At 55.8% G+C, this 16171-nt stretch overlaps 3 protein-coding genes across 6 annotated transcripts; 2 read left to right on the top strand and 1 right to left on the bottom strand.

Annotated features, from left to right (window-relative positions):
* The first annotated feature begins 1952 nt into the window (after positions 1 to 1952).
* Positions 1953 to 8068, top strand: FOSL1 (FOS like 1, AP-1 transcription factor subunit). Of its 3 annotated transcripts, none has more exons than XM_070457657.1 (4): positions 1953 to 2114; positions 4318 to 4515; positions 6507 to 6614; positions 7025 to 8068. In XM_070457657.1, the coding sequence occupies exons 1-4, from the start codon at positions 2025 to 2027 to the stop codon at positions 7442 to 7444; spliced, it is 816 nt and encodes a 271-aa protein (XP_070313758.1). In that variant the 5' UTR covers positions 1953 to 2024; the 3' UTR covers positions 7445 to 8068. The 3 variants fall into 3 exon arrangements, with proteins under 3 accessions (XP_070313758.1, XP_020762138.1, XP_020762137.1); XM_020906479.2 differs by lacking the exon at positions 1953 to 2114 and adding an exon at positions 2855 to 2959; XM_020906478.2 differs by lacking the exon at positions 1953 to 2114 and adding an exon at positions 2962 to 3047.
* Positions 8069 to 8665: 597 nt separating this feature from the next.
* CCDC85B (coiled-coil domain containing 85B) lies at positions 8666 to 9688 on the bottom strand. The gene has a single exon (XM_020906481.2). The coding sequence runs from the start codon at positions 9511 to 9513 to the stop codon at positions 8905 to 8907; it is 609 nt and encodes a 202-aa protein (XP_020762140.1). The 5' UTR covers positions 9514 to 9688; the 3' UTR covers positions 8666 to 8904.
* A 2293-nt stretch (positions 9689 to 11981) lies between these two features.
* FIBP (FGF1 intracellular binding protein) lies at positions 11982 to 16056 on the top strand. 2 transcript variants are annotated; one of them, XM_020906477.2, is made up of 10 exons: positions 11982 to 12159; positions 12361 to 12559; positions 12763 to 12889; positions 13816 to 13916; positions 14427 to 14560; positions 14850 to 14958; positions 15036 to 15099; positions 15336 to 15422; positions 15509 to 15606; positions 15936 to 16056. In XM_020906477.2, the coding sequence occupies exons 1-10, from the start codon at positions 12075 to 12077 to the stop codon at positions 16003 to 16005; spliced, it is 1074 nt and encodes a 357-aa protein (XP_020762136.1). In that variant the 5' UTR covers positions 11982 to 12074; the 3' UTR covers positions 16006 to 16056. The 2 variants fall into 2 exon arrangements, with proteins under 2 accessions (XP_020762136.1, XP_020762135.1); XM_020906476.2 differs by having other exon boundaries at positions 14427 to 14581.
* The last annotated feature ends 115 nt before the right edge of the window (positions 16057 to 16171 follow it).

Below are 16171 nucleotides of genomic sequence, written 5' to 3'. Positions count from 1 at the left end.
GCTTCCACCCGTGGGGCTTTTTCTTAACGTGCATGTTTTGTTGCTATTTGTCAAATTCTTACTATATGCTGTACGCAGCATGAAACATTATTTGATATCTATTCTCTAACAATCCTGAGATGTTTATCATTTTGTAGTCATCAGATGTCCTCATTTCACAGATGAGGCTCTGAGAGATTGTGTGCCTCACCAAGGTCATACAGCTGGCAAGCAGCCTAAGAAGAATTCAAATTCAGAACCCAGGTGTATGATTCCAGCACATATGTTCTTTTCCATGAGTCACACTGCCTCTCCCCCCCACTTATGCACACATGTGTGCACATACGTGTGCATGCACACTCACACACACATACACACACCCATGTATTTCTCATTCTGGCAAACTGCTGGTGGTTTCTTTTCTTTTTAGACAATGACAAGCAGAGTAGAATAAGGAAAAGGGAGAGGCACCAGATGGGTAACCACCTTCTGAGTGCGCCTCACTTTACAGCTTACAAAGCACTTTCACATTTGTGATCTCATTTGATCCTACAGCCGCCCCATGAGGTCAGCAGGCGGCTCAATTATTCCCACTGGGAGCAAGACTCAGAAGGAAGGTGACCTGCCCAGGGTAACAGAGACAGAAAATAGTAACTCTGGGACTGGAAGCCCAGGGCCAAGCTGGCCTCTTGGTTCTAAGTCCTGAATACATCCACCAACTGTGGCCTCTGTCCCTGAGGAAGGTAGTCCAGGACCCCATCTTCCTGAAATTTCCCTTCTGTGAGGACAAAACTGGAGCCAATCAAAAGGAGGTACCAGTGGAAAGCAGAATAGCCCAGCTCTCTCTCTGTGTAGTTGTGTGACTCAGGCAGCTCCTTACTCTGTTCAGGCCTCAGTTTCCCCATCTGCAAAATGGGGCTGATAAAGGGACCTTCCTCCCAGAGTTGTTGGTTTTTGGTTGTTGACACTTGGTCCTGGCCTCACATTCACACAAACCTTTGACATAATCTCCAAACAAGGCTGATGACAACACAGTCCTGGAAGAGCCGTTACAGTATTTAAGGAAGATGGCGTTTATCAGAACACAGAACTGTGTCCAATTGGCTCAGTTGACAGGATCTCACTACCGGTAGGGGCTCTGAATTAAACCTTGCTACAGTTCCTAAAATTATCCTGTGAGTAAGGCGATTGTATTGCTTTGTATCTGTGGGTAGTTCAAAGTATTAACATGTCCTTGTAATTATTTAAAATACACACCATTTTTGTAACTCTGGTTTGTCATTTGTTCACTTTTTCGTATACCTGAACCTTAAAACAGCGCCAGTGAAGGGGACTCATGTCACGACTTGGATGGCAGTAGCATGGTTCCGGGCATGAATAAGCACCCAGTAGGTGATGATGATCGTAATACTAGCAACATCAATCACATTTATAATCCGATGTACAGTTTCCAGACTTCTTTCATATTCTTCATTCCAACTTCCCACGCGTGGCAAGGTCGCTCTGTGATTATTTTGTCCCATTTTACAATGCAAACACTAGGCTAGACCAAGCGGTGGGGCTGCGGGGGGAACCGCGGGGGGGGGGGGTGGCGGGCGGAGGCTAAGTCGGCTCTTGGGGGCGGGGCGGGGCGCCCGGCTGCTCGCAGGTGCGTAGGTCCGCGGGGGAATCCTTCGCTCCACCTGGGCGCGGCGAGGAAATCGCACCATGTTTGGGCAGCTACGTCAGAGGGGGCGGGCCCGCGGCTGTTCCTGGGAGCCGCCAGATCCGCCCCTTTTCCCCACCGAGAGTCAGTCGGCTACTGGACTGTGGGAGGCGATCGAAAAGTTCAGGGCGGATTGATAAAAGGCGGCGCGTCTGGAGAGGTGGAGCCTGGAGGTGACCAGAGCCGCGGCGAAACGCCCGCCCTCCCCCGCCCACCCCCCCCAGTAGAAGTGGTTCAGCCCGAGGACTTTTCATTCATAAAAAGAAAAGACTCCGCAAGGAGCGAGTGAGTCAGAACCGAAGCCGCCGACGCGGACCCCACAGAGCCGCCAACCCAGGGCATGTTCCGAGACTACGGGGAACCCGGACCGAGCTCCGGCGCCGGCGGTGCGTACGGCGGCCCGACGCAGCCCCCGGCCACAGGCCAGCAGGTGAGAGGAACCCGACACCTGGAGTCCACAGGTGGACAGCGCCGAGGAGAGCGCGGGCCGCTCCGGCACACTCGGGGACTGGGACCGGGAACCGGGAGAGGGACCAGGTCTCGGGGCCGTGGCAGCGGGTTCTGCCCACTCTCCGCTGTCCAAAGGCGCTTTCTGCCCCACAGCCCCGCAGAGCGCGCACGGCGGGAGGAACACATCTCTGCGAGCATCGGCCCCAGCGCACGTCCCCTCCCCCTTTGTCCGTTGTCTCTCTGTCCCTCCGTCTCTGTTACCTCCTCTCCTTCCTCCTGTTCACCGTTAATTTCTTTGTCCCATCTGCTTCGGAAGGGGACCCCCTTGGTCCGGGATTAGTCCCAGCCCCGACCGGATCAGAGAGGGTCCGATCCATCTCGGACGACATTTCCGAGGTCCGGAGTCTGAGCCGCGGCCGAGAGGTCCCCACACACTGGCTCCCCCAGCCGGCTTGCCCGGACAGACTGGGAATCCTGAGCAGTCTGTCTGTGGTCGTCCGTGTGCCTGCCTGTTTGTTTGTCCCTCTCCACCCCATCGCCAAGTTCTCATCCCCGTCCAGCCGCAGTGGAGCTGGTGGGCTCCGGGAGACTGGCTCTTGACCCCTTTACGGGTTGGGGCGGGTGGAGACCGCGAGGTGCCAGGACGTGCGCGGGGTCATGCAACCGGCAACTCCCGCGCCCCCGACATCGAACGGCGCCCGCTGCCGGTTGGGGGGACCCGGGAGGCTGCAGGTGCCCATTTCCTGTCGAGGGGCGATGAGCACGTGTCGCTAGGGGTGGAAAGGAGCGGCGTCCGTTCCGCCGAGTCACGGCGGCCGAGTCACGGTGGGTGACTCACCCCGGGCGCCCCTCCCTTCCTGGCCCGGAGCGGCCCGGGCCCTGACAACGTCGGGAGCGGGAGATGCCGCCGGCGGTACGTAGGCCGGGAACTAGGGTCATTGGGCCACTGGGCCCGCAGCGCTGAGCCGGGGCTAGACTTGCCTGGGCTTGAGGGAGCTTCCCGGACGGCTGGGCGCCCACACCCAGGGCCCAGCCCCAGGGCTTGAACTCAGTTCTCCTCCGGAACACTGAGTCCCTATCTCAACCCATTCCTCACATTTCTGGCTGAAAGAATCGTGGCAGCGCATATTGTGCAGTCTTGCATTGTGTTGGGCACTTTCCACCTCATTTTTTACCTTGTCTCACAGAACCTAAGACCCCATTGATTTTAAAACCCGTTATTTTGTGCCACTATTTTTTTTTAATTTGTCAATTAAACTGTGACCTCAGAGCTACTGAAGGGTACTTCTTGGCATCAGGGAAATGATCTTAACCTATGACAATATTAAAAACAAGGAAATGGAGGCATATTGAGGATAAATAATTTACCCTGACAGCCAGTAGATGGCTGAGCTAAGATCAGAACTGAGCTAGCTTGAACCCAGAGCAGTGGCTCTTGCCTACCATGGCCCCTGTATGTTGGGTACCTGCCACTTGCCAGGCTCTGTCGCACACACATTCTCTTACCTGATTCTCATCGTCACCCTTGAAGTTGTGCTAAGTTGCTCAGTTGTGTCTGACTTTTTGCAACCCCACGGGCTGTAGCCCGCCAGGCTCCTCTGTCCATGGGATTTCCCAGACAAGAATGCTGGAGCAGGATGCCGTTTCCTTCCCCAGGGAATCTTCCTGGGGCTGTCGTTATCTTCCTTGTGCAGATGGGACTCAGGCAGGGTGCAGGAGCTGGTAAGACCCTGATCACCTGGGCCCAAACCTCACTTCCCACTTATTGACTGTCTATCTAGGGACAACCGTTTTCCTGTCTGAAAATGAAGATTTGTTGTTGTTTAGTCACTAAGTCGTGTCCGACTCTTTGCAACCCCATGGACTGCAGCCCACCAGACTCCTCTGTCCATGGGATTCTCCAGTCAAGAATACTGGAGTGGGTTACCATTTTCTCCACTAAGTGATATCTTCCTGACCCAGGGATCAAACCTGCATCTCCTGCATTGGCATCAGAAATATAGTCAGACTCTTTATCGCTGAGTCACCAGGGAAGCCCTTAAAATGAAGATACTGTTGTGCAAATTATAAGGAGTCAGTATTTTTAAAGTGTCTGGGACAGCACCTGGAATTCACACTTTATTACTGGAAGCCCCTCAATCCACACAGACCTTATCCTTGGCCCTCCATGTCTTATCCCTCAGAAGTTCCACCTCGTGCCAAGCATCAACACTGTGAGTGGCAACCAGGAGCTGCAGTGGATGGTTCAGCCTCACTTCCTGGGACCCAGCAGCTACCCCAGGCCTCTGGCCTATCCCCCATACAGTCCCCCACAGCCCCGGCCAGGAGTCATCCGGGCCCTGGGCCCAACTCCAGGGGTGCGTCGCCGGGCCTGTGAACAGGTAAGAAGCAGAGGTGCTCACAAAGGTTCTTGAGTCCACAGGGGTGCTGAGGTGCAGAGAATAAACTCTTGTCCAGAAGCAGAACACAGGCTGAGAAGGGGTGTGGGGAGAACAGGCTCGCTGGTTACTATTGGCCAAGACAGAAAGTGATGAGAGCCCCTGGGGAGACCCAGAGGGCAATGCAGTCACTTCTGGATCAGGGAAGACTTCCTGGAGGTGGAGGCATATTAGCCTAGAAGGATGGGTAGGATTTGCATAGGGAGAAAGATGATGGAAAGACATTCCAGGTAGAGGGGATGGCAGGAGCAGGAATGGAGGCAGAGGTGAGAACATGTAAGGTGCGTATGTGGAAAGCTGTGTGGGCAGTAGCAGGGCTCCACCTGATGACAGGTGTGGAGAGGGTGGGCTTAGGTTGGCTGTGTTGCCGAGGTGAAAACAGAAAGGGTTTCCTTCAGCTACTCTGAGTCTCAATTTCTCTAACTCATTTAATCCTCACAAAAACCCTCTTGGGAATGAACTCTGGCTTTCCCCCATTTTACAGCTAAGGAGATGAAGGCACAGAGAGATAGTCACTTGCCCAAGGTCACACAAGGAGTGAGTAATGAGACAGGACTGTCCAATTCTAAAGTCAGATCATACCCACCAAGCCACAGTGTCTCACCAGGAGGTAAGAGGAGGCTTGAAGTTGAAAGAGCTGGGAACACTTGCCTTCCAAACCAGGGTTTTTGGCTGCTCACTGCTAGTAATAAAGTCCTTGCCCAAATAAATGATTAAGAGCTGGAGGGTCTTTAAGGGACTGGTTCCTCTTTGCTCTCCCTGGGGCATTTCAGTATCTGAGACTGTAGTGGGTGAGGGCTGCCTCTTAATGAGTTTGCTCTGACAGCAGGGTAGAGGATGGAAAGGACAGTTAGAATCCTGAGAAATGTGCGATTAGTCAGGGGTGGCTTTTCCAGAAAAAGAATGGCTGGCTTTTGTGACCAGATGGAAGGAGACCATGGTGTAAGCCCCAGAGGCAGGCTCCTGGACTTCCTTCAGCCACGTTTCTTTGATCCTGGGTACTCCTAGACGGGCTATGAATGGGCTCCTTTTTGGGAGAGGTGGTGTCCATCAGCTGGGCCCTTTCTCAGTGTTAAATAGACTGCATTAATTTTTTTTAAGATTTACTTATTTTTTGGCTGTGGTGGGTCTTTGTTGCTGCTCTCAAGCTTTCTCTAGCTGCAGCAAGCAGGGGCTACTCTTCTTTGTGGTGTGCAGGTTTCTCATTGTGTTGGCTTCTCTTGTTTCGGAGCACAGACTCTAGAGCTCTGGCTCAGTAGTTGTGGTACACAGGCTTAGTCGCTCTGCAGCATGTGGGATCTTCCTGGACCAGGGGTCAAACCAGTGTCCCCGGCACTGCAAAGCAGATTCTTAACCACATGGATTTTCATTTCTGCTCTGGAACCACAAACAAGTTATTCATCTTCCCTGGCCTTTGGCTCCTTACAAGAGAAGCTGGGTTAAGGATCCATATAAAGCACTTAGCTGGCACACAGTAGGTTCCCAATAAATAACTACATAGAAGCTCTCATTAGCCCCTCTTAGTGCTTACAGCCCCTGGGGAAGAGGAGGTTTGGTTATCAAGTGACTGAAAAGAAGAGGTTCCTTTGAAAAAGAGTGGCTGCAACGGCCACTTACAGCTGTGGAATGAAAGAAGACTTCCAGGAAGGGTCGTGGTGGCCTGAGGGATCTCAGTGGAGTCCTGGGAGAGGGGGTTAGGATTTATAGAGGGACAAGGAGGACATTCCCAGAGGAATCATAGGAAGCAAAAGCTGGGAGCGAGGAGGAAATTTGACTAATCCAAGCTTACTAAATGCGGAACGGGTCAGGGTGGGGAGGTCCCCAGAGTGCAGTGTGAGGGCGCCCCTGTGCTGCCATGCCCTGTGCCAGGGTCCTACCACTGGCCAGCAGCACAGAGTCCACCTGACTGCTCTCTGTAACCCTCCTTCCCCCAGATCAGCCCCGAGGAGGAGGAACGCCGTCGAGTGAGGCGGGAGAGGAACAAGCTAGCTGCGGCCAAGTGCAGGAACCGGAGGAAAGAACTGACCGACTTCCTGCAGGCGGTGAGCACCAGCGAGTGCAGAGGGTGCCCTGGTCCCGGCCCACCCAACCTCAGAGAGCCCCCAGTTCCCAAGGGCCGCAGGGGGCGCCATTAGATACATCCCCTCCCCCAAGCTCCCCGTTGGAGCGGCACTGCGACGAGGAAAAAGTGGTTAAAAATTAGTTGCAGCGTGTCTCGCTCTGAACATAGCAGAGCTGAAGCAGGCCCGACAATATCTTTCAAAGGTGCCCCCGAGCCTGATGGGAATCGTGCCCATATTCTCCTATGGGCTCATGGGAGTTGTAGTCCATACTTGAGGGAGACTCTCCAGCCTCCCCTCCCCCGCGCCCCAACCTGCCAATCACTACCACCGGGGGAGGCTCTGCGACATTCAGCCCTCTTCTTCTTGACTCCTTTCCTTATCGTCCACAGGAGACCGACAAACTGGAGGATGAGAAATCTGGACTGCAGCGAGAGATTGAGGAGCTGCAGAAGCAGAAGGAGCGCCTGGAGCTGGTGCTCGAAGCCCACCGCCCCATCTGCAAAATCCCGGAAGGGGCCAAGGAGAGCGAAACCAGCGGCACAGGCGGTGCCAGCGGCAGCAGCAGCCCGCCAGGCCCCTCCCGCCCTGTGCCATGTATCTCCCTTTCCCCAGGGCCTATACTTGAACCCGAAGCATTGCACACTCCCACGCTCATGACCACACCCTCCCTGACTCCTTTCACCCCCAGTCTGGTCTTCACCTACCCCAGCACGCCAGAGCCCTGTGCCTCAGCTCATCGCAAGAGTAGCAGCAGCAGTGGGGACCCCTCTTCTGATCCCCTGGGCTCCCCAACCCTCCTGGCCTTATGAGGCACTCCAGCTCCTGCTCCCCATGGGTGCCACCCTAACCAGTATTTCCCTGCTCATTGGTCCAGCTGGTCTGGATCATATCCCATGTCCAACTCCAGCAGATTCTTCTGCATCCCTCCAGACGAGACTGAGCATATTTTGCTTCCTAGTAGAGCCAAAGCTGCCCACTGGTTCTCCAGAGCTGGCCTCTCTAGCACAATTTGCACTAAATCAGAGACAAAATAGTTCCCACTTGGAGGGAATTCCGGGCAGCTCCCAAGGGACTTTGTAGATTCTCAGAGGTCCTCTGGAGCCCTAATCCCCTGCAGGTCACCCCTATGGTCTTCATCGCCTCTTCCTGTGATCCACCCAACCCTACCCCTGACAGAAGATGATACTCTACCAGCCTAGAACACTAACTCACCCAGCCGCCCTGCGAGCAGCACCAGGTTACTGAACCAGGACACTCTGCCAGCGCCTCCTAAAAGGAACGGCTCAGGAGAGTGCCAGAGCTGACCTGCAGCCCCCAGCTCTGAGAAGACTTTAGCTCCAAGCCTCCACAGCGTGGGCAGCTGCTATTTATTTTCCTAAAGAGAGTATTTTTATACAAACCTGCCAAAATGGAATAAAAGGCTTGAAGCTCTAGTCTGCTCTCATTGGACCCAGAGGCTAAAGGGAACCATTTGGAACCACAAGCCTCAGGCTCCCATTTCAGCTCCACCAACTCACTACCTGAACTTAGACAAACTGATATTTCTGGACCTCGATTTTCTTATCTGACAAATGAGGCTACATCGGTTCTGCCTCATCTCCAGGACTGAGAAGAGGAAGAGAAGTGCTGTGAGGTGCCAAGCCAAGAGGATTATCCTCCTCCCGGTGGGGGACCCACAGTGCTCCCGCGTGTGCCACCGGAGGGCGCTGTTAGGCCCCTTCCAGCCTCTCGGGAGGCGGCTGAGTGGGTTTTAGGCCCCCAGCACCTGCTTCCTGCTCCATTGTCTTGGACAGGAAGGAGCCGGGAAGGGAGCTGGAGCCACTTCTGGGGCCGGATCACGGCCTGTCCTGGGGCCTGATGGGGGGAGCCAATGGCTCACCACTGTCCCACATCCCGCCCCAGGACTGGAGTAACGGGGGAGTCAGCCACCTTAGTTCTACAGTCCCTCCAGATGGGAATGGTACCCCCAATGGTCCCCGCCCTCGTCCCAACGCCGGCGAGTTCCAAACAGACGCGCCAGAGCCATGGGCTCTGCTTCCGCCTCAGTTTATTAGCCTCCACCCAGCCCCCAGTAAGTCCCTCCACTCCAGCCTCCAGTCCCCCTACTGCCCCGCCAGCGAGAGCCAGGGGCCTTCCTCAGTGTTAGGGTTTCTAAGTCCATTCCATCGGCCCTTCGTGCGCGGCCGGGGCGGCGTCCGGGTCCCCAGATTCACCGCAGTCTCGTCGCTTGAGGAACAATCCGGGCGGGCATCGGCGGGAAGCTGTGCCCTCAGTCATCTGGGGAGCAGGCCAGGGGCAACTGATCGGGGCTGCCCACGCTGCCGGTACTGGAGCTTCCATCGCCCAGGTCACGAGGACCGCAGGGGGGCAAGGCCAGCTCGGGTGCCGGCCCAGCGCCAGAGCCCCCCGAGCCGCCGGAGCCGCCTCGGGGACCCCACTCTTCGCCCAGCGCCAGACAGAGCTCCTTGAGCGCCAGGTTCTCCCGCAGCAGCTCCTCCTGGCGGCCTTCCAGCTCGGCCAGCTTCTGCCAACAACCGCCCAGATCCTCGCGCACTGCTCGGGATGCTTGGGTCCCGAAGAGCTGCCACTGGCGCGCGGCGCGCCGCCCGCGCTGGCGCTCCGAGTCCAGGAAGCAGCAGAGGTCGCGCAGCTCGCGGTTCTCGGCCTGTAGGCGTCGGTTGAGCTGCTTGAGTTCGCGGATCTCGCCCAGGTGACCCTGTAGCTGCCGATTCACCTCCTGCATAAGGCGGCCGCGCTGCACCAGAGCCGCCAGGCGCGCCGCCTCCTCCCGCCGCAGGCGCCGCACCAGCTCCTCCTTGCCCAGAGCCGCCATCTCTTCATCCGTCAGCTCCTCCAGGCCGCCCGTCTCGGCCTCCATGGCTGCCTAAGCCTCTGGAGCATTGCCTGCCCGCTGCCGCGGCCCAGGAGCCCCACGACGAGCTCCTCGCCGCTGGGGCTCAGGAATCCGCTCAGTGAACAAGCTGTGGCGGAGCTAGAGTAGGATGCAGCAGCCGCGCGGGGGTGGGCACGCGGCCGGGCGCGCGCCGGGGCGGGGCTCCAAGACGTCAAGGACGAACAGCCAATCCGGGCTAGCGCCCTCGGAAAGGGGCGGGGTCCAGGCTCCCAGAATGAAGCCCTTCCCCGCCCACTTCGGACCGCGGAGTCCCTTGACGCTCGCTGACTTTGGGTATCCGCGTCCCCGACCTCGGTTCCAGACAGCCTCAAAGTAGGCACTTCGTACCTTCCAATTCCAAACCGCCTCAAGCTCGAGCCCAGGCCTCTCGGCTCCCTCTGAGAACCAAGATTCCAGTGTCGACCCCCGACTCTTCCGCCCACCCTCTGACAAAATCCAGACGGATCGCCTTTCCATCCATCCTAGCTTTGCTCGAACTGTAGAGTCTCGACTCACTGAGCATCGCTTTCAGTCCTTGGAAACCTAAGTCCAAACGTCCTGGCTCACATCATCAGTCTACTCTCCCTCTCACAGACCGTTTCCTGTCCGGTGGGAGGGGCATACAACGGATTTGTTTGTTCAGTAAACTTTTATTGTGTGTAAGAGTTATGCAGAAATAAACTTGAGTCATATCCTTATACTGTCCTTAAAGAGGTCTTGATCTGGCAGAGGCGACAAGCTGCGATGAAGAAGCAAATGGAGGAAGACCACATTTTGAGGGACTGCCCCCACCCACAAAGTGCGTGCTAAGTCGCCTCAGCCGTGTCCGACTCTTTGCGACTCTATGGACTGTAGCCTGGCAGGCTCCTCTGTCCATGGGGATTCTCGAGGCAAGAATACTGGAGTGGGTTACCATGCCCTCCTTCAGGGGAGCCTCCCGACCCAGGAGTGGAACCCACATCTCTTATGTCTCCTGCATTGGCAGGAGGCTTCTACGGCCATCTGGGAAGCTTTCCCCAAAGAGGTGCTACCTGAGGGACCCTGAAAGATGTATAGGACTTTGGTGAGTAATGAGAGAGCTATTTGAGGAAGAGAGAATAGCACAATGAAAGTCTGGGGACTGAAAGAGCCTCTATGCTTTAGGAACAGCGAGAGTAAACTGGTTTTTCGTGTTTGTTTTGGAAAGGCAGTGCTTAGAGAAAGTGGTAAGAGAGGAAGGCAGGCAACAAAGGTAGTCAGAAGCTAGATTCTTAAGGGCGTTAAATACTAAGCTGGAGCATTTACACAGGCCAGTAAGGATTTCAGCAGGAGAGTAACATTTTTGAAAATACATTTTTTAAAAAAGGTTGATTGGGCTACTCTGTGTGGGATGGACCATAGGGAGGGGATGTAGGCAGAAAGATTACTGAGAACAATGTGTCAGTGGGCAAGGAGAGCTATGCAGAAGGACTGGGCTTGGACAGTGCAGTGGGGGTGGAGAGGACAAAACAGATACTAGAAATATTCAGGAGGCAAATCAGCAGACCTGAATGTGGAAAGAGAAGAGTCTGGGAGAAAGCCCAGGTTTCTGGTATAAGAACAAGGTGGATGTAGAGGCTGTTCCTGAGATAGGAACACGGGGTGGGGGGTGGGGATGGGAACAGATCAGGAAACCAACAGGTCTGGCTGTGGGGAAAAGAGTGGAAAGAGTTACAGATTGGTGGCCGTCTGGATGTGGACTTCCAGACAGAGCTCTAAGCTGTATCAGGGAGGTCATTAGTTGGAGGGGTGGAGGCGGGGCGGTTGGCTTAAAATCATGGGAGTAGGTACCCCGTGTTCAGGAGTGGCTCATCTGCAGGATGGGCTGAGGGGTTCTCAGCAAGGGCCCTTGAAGACGGGCCAGACTTTTTTTGCATAAAAAAGATTCAGGATAGAGCCCTGTTGTTGTTTAGTCGCTCAGTCGTGTCCTACTCTTTCGCGACCCTAAGGACTGCCCAGGCAAGAATACTGGAGTGGGTCGCTATTTCCTTCTCCAGGAGTTCTTCCCGATCCAGGGGTTGAACTCGGCATCTCCTGTATTGGCGGGTGGATTCTTTACCGCTGAGCCACCAGAGACCCCCACAGAGCCCTGTGGAGCTCCTCCATTCAGGATACAGGTCAAAGTACTGGGGCTCCCCGCAAAAGAGCACAGAATAACCAGGAAGATATGAGGGTGAAGGTTGCCGGGATAGGGGCAACTAGCCAGAGGCCTTGGCTCTGGATGCCCTCCTGCAAACCCGGCCGGCATGAGGGTGGGGTGGCCTGGGCTGGGCTGGGCTGGGAACTGAGGATCCCGAGATTCCTCCTCCCGCTGGGAGGAGGAGCTACCCAACGGTGTCGGCCTCAGCCTCTTTCTTCGCGGCTCCAGCCCCCGACTCGCTCTGTCCCGGAAGTGGTCCTTTTCTGGCTCCGGGTGCCGGGAGACGAATGTCGGTGCTCCCGGAAGTGGCCCGGCGGCGGCGCGCCGGGCCCGGGCAGTGCTCGCTCCTGTTGGGGCGCTGCGGTAGCGCCCGGGTCCGGGCGTCGCCATGACCAGCGAGCTGGACATCTTCGTGGGGAACACGACCCTCATCGACGAGGACGTGTATCGCCTTTGGCTGGACGGTTATTCGGGTCTGTGGGGGGCAGACTGGGGGAGCCGGTCTGGCGGAGCGGTTGTTTTGGATGGGAGAGGGGGCAGAACCAGGACTAGGCATCCTATAGGGCAGTGGGCAGAGGCCTGGGAGTATGAAAAGCCTGGGGCTTGGGGCTGAAATCCCTGTAGAACCTCGAGGGTCGGCGGGGCGGGGCCTGATGCCAGCGCTCGCTTCCCAGTGAGCGACGCGGTGGCCCTGAGGGTGCGCTCGGGAATTCTGGAGCAGACCGGCGCCACGGCAGCGGTGCTGCAGAGCGACACCATGGACCACTACCGGACTTTCCACATGCTCGAGCGCCTGCTCCACGCGCCGCCCAAGCTGCTTCACCAGCTCATTTTCCAGATCCCGCCCTCTCGACAGGCGCTGCTCATCGAGAGGTGCTCACCTGGCGGGGGGTGGGGACGCCAACCAGTCTGTCGTTGTGCCCATTTTGCAGGCTGACGATGGGGCCCGGGGACGGACGGGACTTACCCAAGCCGGGAGAAAGTTGAGAGCGGAAGGGGCCAAACCCAGATCCTGCCAGCTCTCCTCTCTCCTCTTTTTATGGGAAGTCAGTAGTGTCGTTCCCAACTCCCCACAGGTATTATGCCTTTGACGAGGCCTTCGTGCGGGAGGTGCTGGGCAAAAAACTGTCCAAGGGCACCAAGAAAGACCTGGATGATATCAGCACCAAAACAGGCATCACCCTCAAGAGCTGCCGGAGACAGGTGGGCACTGCACCCGTCTGCAGCCCAGCCCTTTGCACCATCCCTTTGGTTCCTGCCTCACCTCCAGCCCACTCCAACACCTCTGTGGCAGTGCCTTCATTTCCACTCTCCTCTCTTTTAGCTCCTTCTAAGCCGTCCCCTACTCTTGAGCCAGAGTGACCTCTCAGAAGCCTACATTTTTACCTTAGCTTTCTTCTGCTTAAGAACTTTGAATGGCTCCCATTCTTTCCTATAGCAGCTACATTCCTTGGTCTTGACCTTCAGACCCGCCTATCATCCTGTCCCTGTCCCCCCTCTAGACTCCCCAGCCCCTGGCTTTCTTTTGCTCATCTGCCCCTACCTGTATTATTTTTACAGGGTATTATTTTAGGACATATCTACCTCTTGAAATCTAAGGCATGGTTGGGGATTGATTGAGGGGGGTGATCATATACCACCTTCTCCAAAAGCCTTGCCAGTGGTGCCAGGAAGAAGTAACCCTTCTACTGGGCCTTTAGCAGTTTCCTCTGTGACTCCTGTGAGCTCCCCAAGATGGCTTAGTATTTTCTCTTCTTTGAGTTCCTGGGACTTAGCCAGGAAGGTCAGTTTCAGCACAAACTAGTGAAGGACTAGAAAGCATGATGCTAAAATTGCAGTGAATTTGTTGATAAGAGTGAGTAAACATTTATCCAAGGCAAGATGGCAGAAGCTGGTGAACATTTGGGCGATTGATAAGAGGTATTAATAATTAATAGGGCTTCCCAAGTGACAAATTGGTAAAGAATCCACCTGCCAATGCAGGAGATAATAGTTTGTTGAAGAAATAGCAAATGCTTCATCAGTGTCTGGTGACTGGATAGGTGGGAAAGTGACTGTGGGTAAACCCAACAGTTTATTGGGTGAGCAACCTCTGACCAGTCCTTCCTCCTCCTCTGACTGCCCTGCAGTTTGACAACTTTAAGCGCGTCTTCAAGGTGGTGGAGGAAATGCGGGGCTCTCTGGTGGATAACATCCAGCAGCACTTCCTCCTATCCGACCGGCTGGCCAGGTGAGGGGCCAGGAGAGGGGCCAGGTGAGGAGCCAACTGTCTCCCCCTCCTGCACACTCCTTCCTTGTGCCCTGAGGCTGACCCTTATTTTCTGCCCCAACCCGCATGACCTGTTTACTGTATGGGGGCAATGGTTATCCCTCTCTTGGATTATACTTTGGTTCAGACTGGCCTGGGTTTGAATCCCAGCCTGGCCATTCACCAGCTAGACTGTTGTGAGGTGCCATGGGTAAAGCCCATGATGGCACAGTCCCTGGGGCTTAGTAAGTACTCAGGAAATGGTCGCTGTTACCCTGTGGTCTCCCACTGTGTCCCTTAGGAGATCCGGGCTTAAACCTTCTCTTTGCCCAGAGGAGGAGGCCCAGAGAGACGTGACTTGAAACACATCACACAGTGAGTTAGGGTAGAGAGAGGCCAGAATACGGCGGTCCCGCCAATGTTGTAGCTGGGAACTGCTTGCTAAGAAGCAGTTTCAAGCCCTGATGGATGCCCCCCCTCCCCACCCCGCAGGGACTATGCAGCCATCGTCTTCTTTGCCAACAATCGCTTTGAGACAGGGAAGAAAAAACTGCAGTATCTGAGCTTTGGGGACTTTGCCTTCTGTGCTGAGCTCATGATCCAGAACTGGACCCTTGGAGCCGTCGGTGAGGCCCCCACTGACCCAGGTGCAGGCCCCCGTTCCCAGCAGCCTTTCTTCTTCAGGGCCCCTGCCCAGCTGCTTCTGCTTATGGCCCAGCGCCCCCACACATAGCTTGTCTGCAAACAAGGGACCCACAGCGTCTCTCTGGCTTGGGGCCAGTCCCTCCAGCTCTCTCACACCCAGCATGCTCTTTTGTCTTGTGGGGTGCCATGAGATGGTGGGGGGAAGGCTCAGGTTATCACAGGAGGTATTTTTTATCTCCCACCTCCATTCCTTTCATGGGCCTCACTCAGACTCTCAGGTGGATGACATGGACATGGACTTAGACAAGGAGTTTCTCCAGGACTTGAAGGAGCTCAAGGTGCTTGTGGCTGACAAGGACCTTCTAGACCTGCACAAGAGGTGACCCGAGGGGTCTGTGGGGCGGGGCCTGAAGTGGGCGCCCAGGCAGCGTGGGCCTTGACCCTGTCCTCCTTCAGCCTGGTGTGCACTGCCCTCCGGGGGAAGCTTGGTGTCTTTTCGGAGATGGAAGCCAACTTCAAGGTCTGTGGCCCAGTCCAGCCTCTGTAACTGGGGCATCTTCAGCCTCCAGAGCCCTGTCCCCGCAGCAGCTGTGCTATTGGCCTCAGGCGGTGCTGCTGTTCCCTCTGCCTGCCCCTGGGGGTGGCCAGCTCTTAAACGCTGGGGAATTATTTGATTGAGGGAGGTGGATAGATGTGGTCTCAGCCCCCAGCCTCTCTCGGGCAGAAGGCAGAACTCCCAGGCTCCCTGCCCCACAGAACCTGTCCCGGGGGCTGGTGAATGTGGCCGCCAAGCTGACCCACAATAAGGATGTCAGAGACCTGTTTGTAGACCTCGTGGAGAAGGTGAGTTGTCCTGCCGGCTGCCCTCTGGCCCCATCCTGGCCTGTCCCTGGGCTGTGCCAGTGCTAGATGTTACCTTGGACCCACAGTTCGTGGAACCCTGCCGCTCTGACCACTGGCCATTGAATGATGTGCGGCTCTTCCTGAATCAGTATTCAGCTTCAGTCCACTCCCTGGATGGCTTCCGGTGAGAGACCTCAGGCCTCCTTATCCTGCTGGCTTCCTGCTGGGGCCCAGCCCTCCTGCAGACTCTGAGTACCCTAGTTCTTTGGCCCTGGGGTTGGAAGTCACTCTGTTGACCAGAGTCTCAGCTCCATTGCTGAGAAACTGACCTGATCTTGACAAGTTCCTTTCTCTCTGTGTGCCTCAGTTCCTTCAGACATAAGCTGGGGGTGACAGCAGTAAGGCTTAGAGGAATCCTGTGAGGATTAAACAAGTAAAGGTGTAAAGAGCACGTGGAGCAGGGTCATGGGGATCCAGTCAACATCAGCCAACCCATTACTGTTATCATTGCAGGCACCAGGCGCTCTGGGACCGCTACATGGGCACCCTCCGTGGCTGCCTCCTGCGCCTCTATCATGACTGAGGCCTCTCCCCCCGCCCTGGCCACACTGACAATAAAGTTGCCATGACTTTGGAGGAGGCTGTGAGTGGGTACACGCATGGGTCCGCGCATGGAAGTGTGTGCCCGTTGCACACGTACGTCTCTTTTTGAGTGTCATGGTGTACGAGGATGTGTGTGTCTGTTGACC

This window comes from Odocoileus virginianus, chromosome 28 (assembly GCF_023699985.2).
Source record: "Odocoileus virginianus isolate 20LAN1187 ecotype Illinois chromosome 28, Ovbor_1.2, whole genome shotgun sequence".
Taxonomy (NCBI): Eukaryota; Metazoa; Chordata; class Mammalia; order Artiodactyla; family Cervidae; genus Odocoileus; species Odocoileus virginianus.
This window is presented reverse-complemented; position numbering and strand designations above follow the sequence as displayed.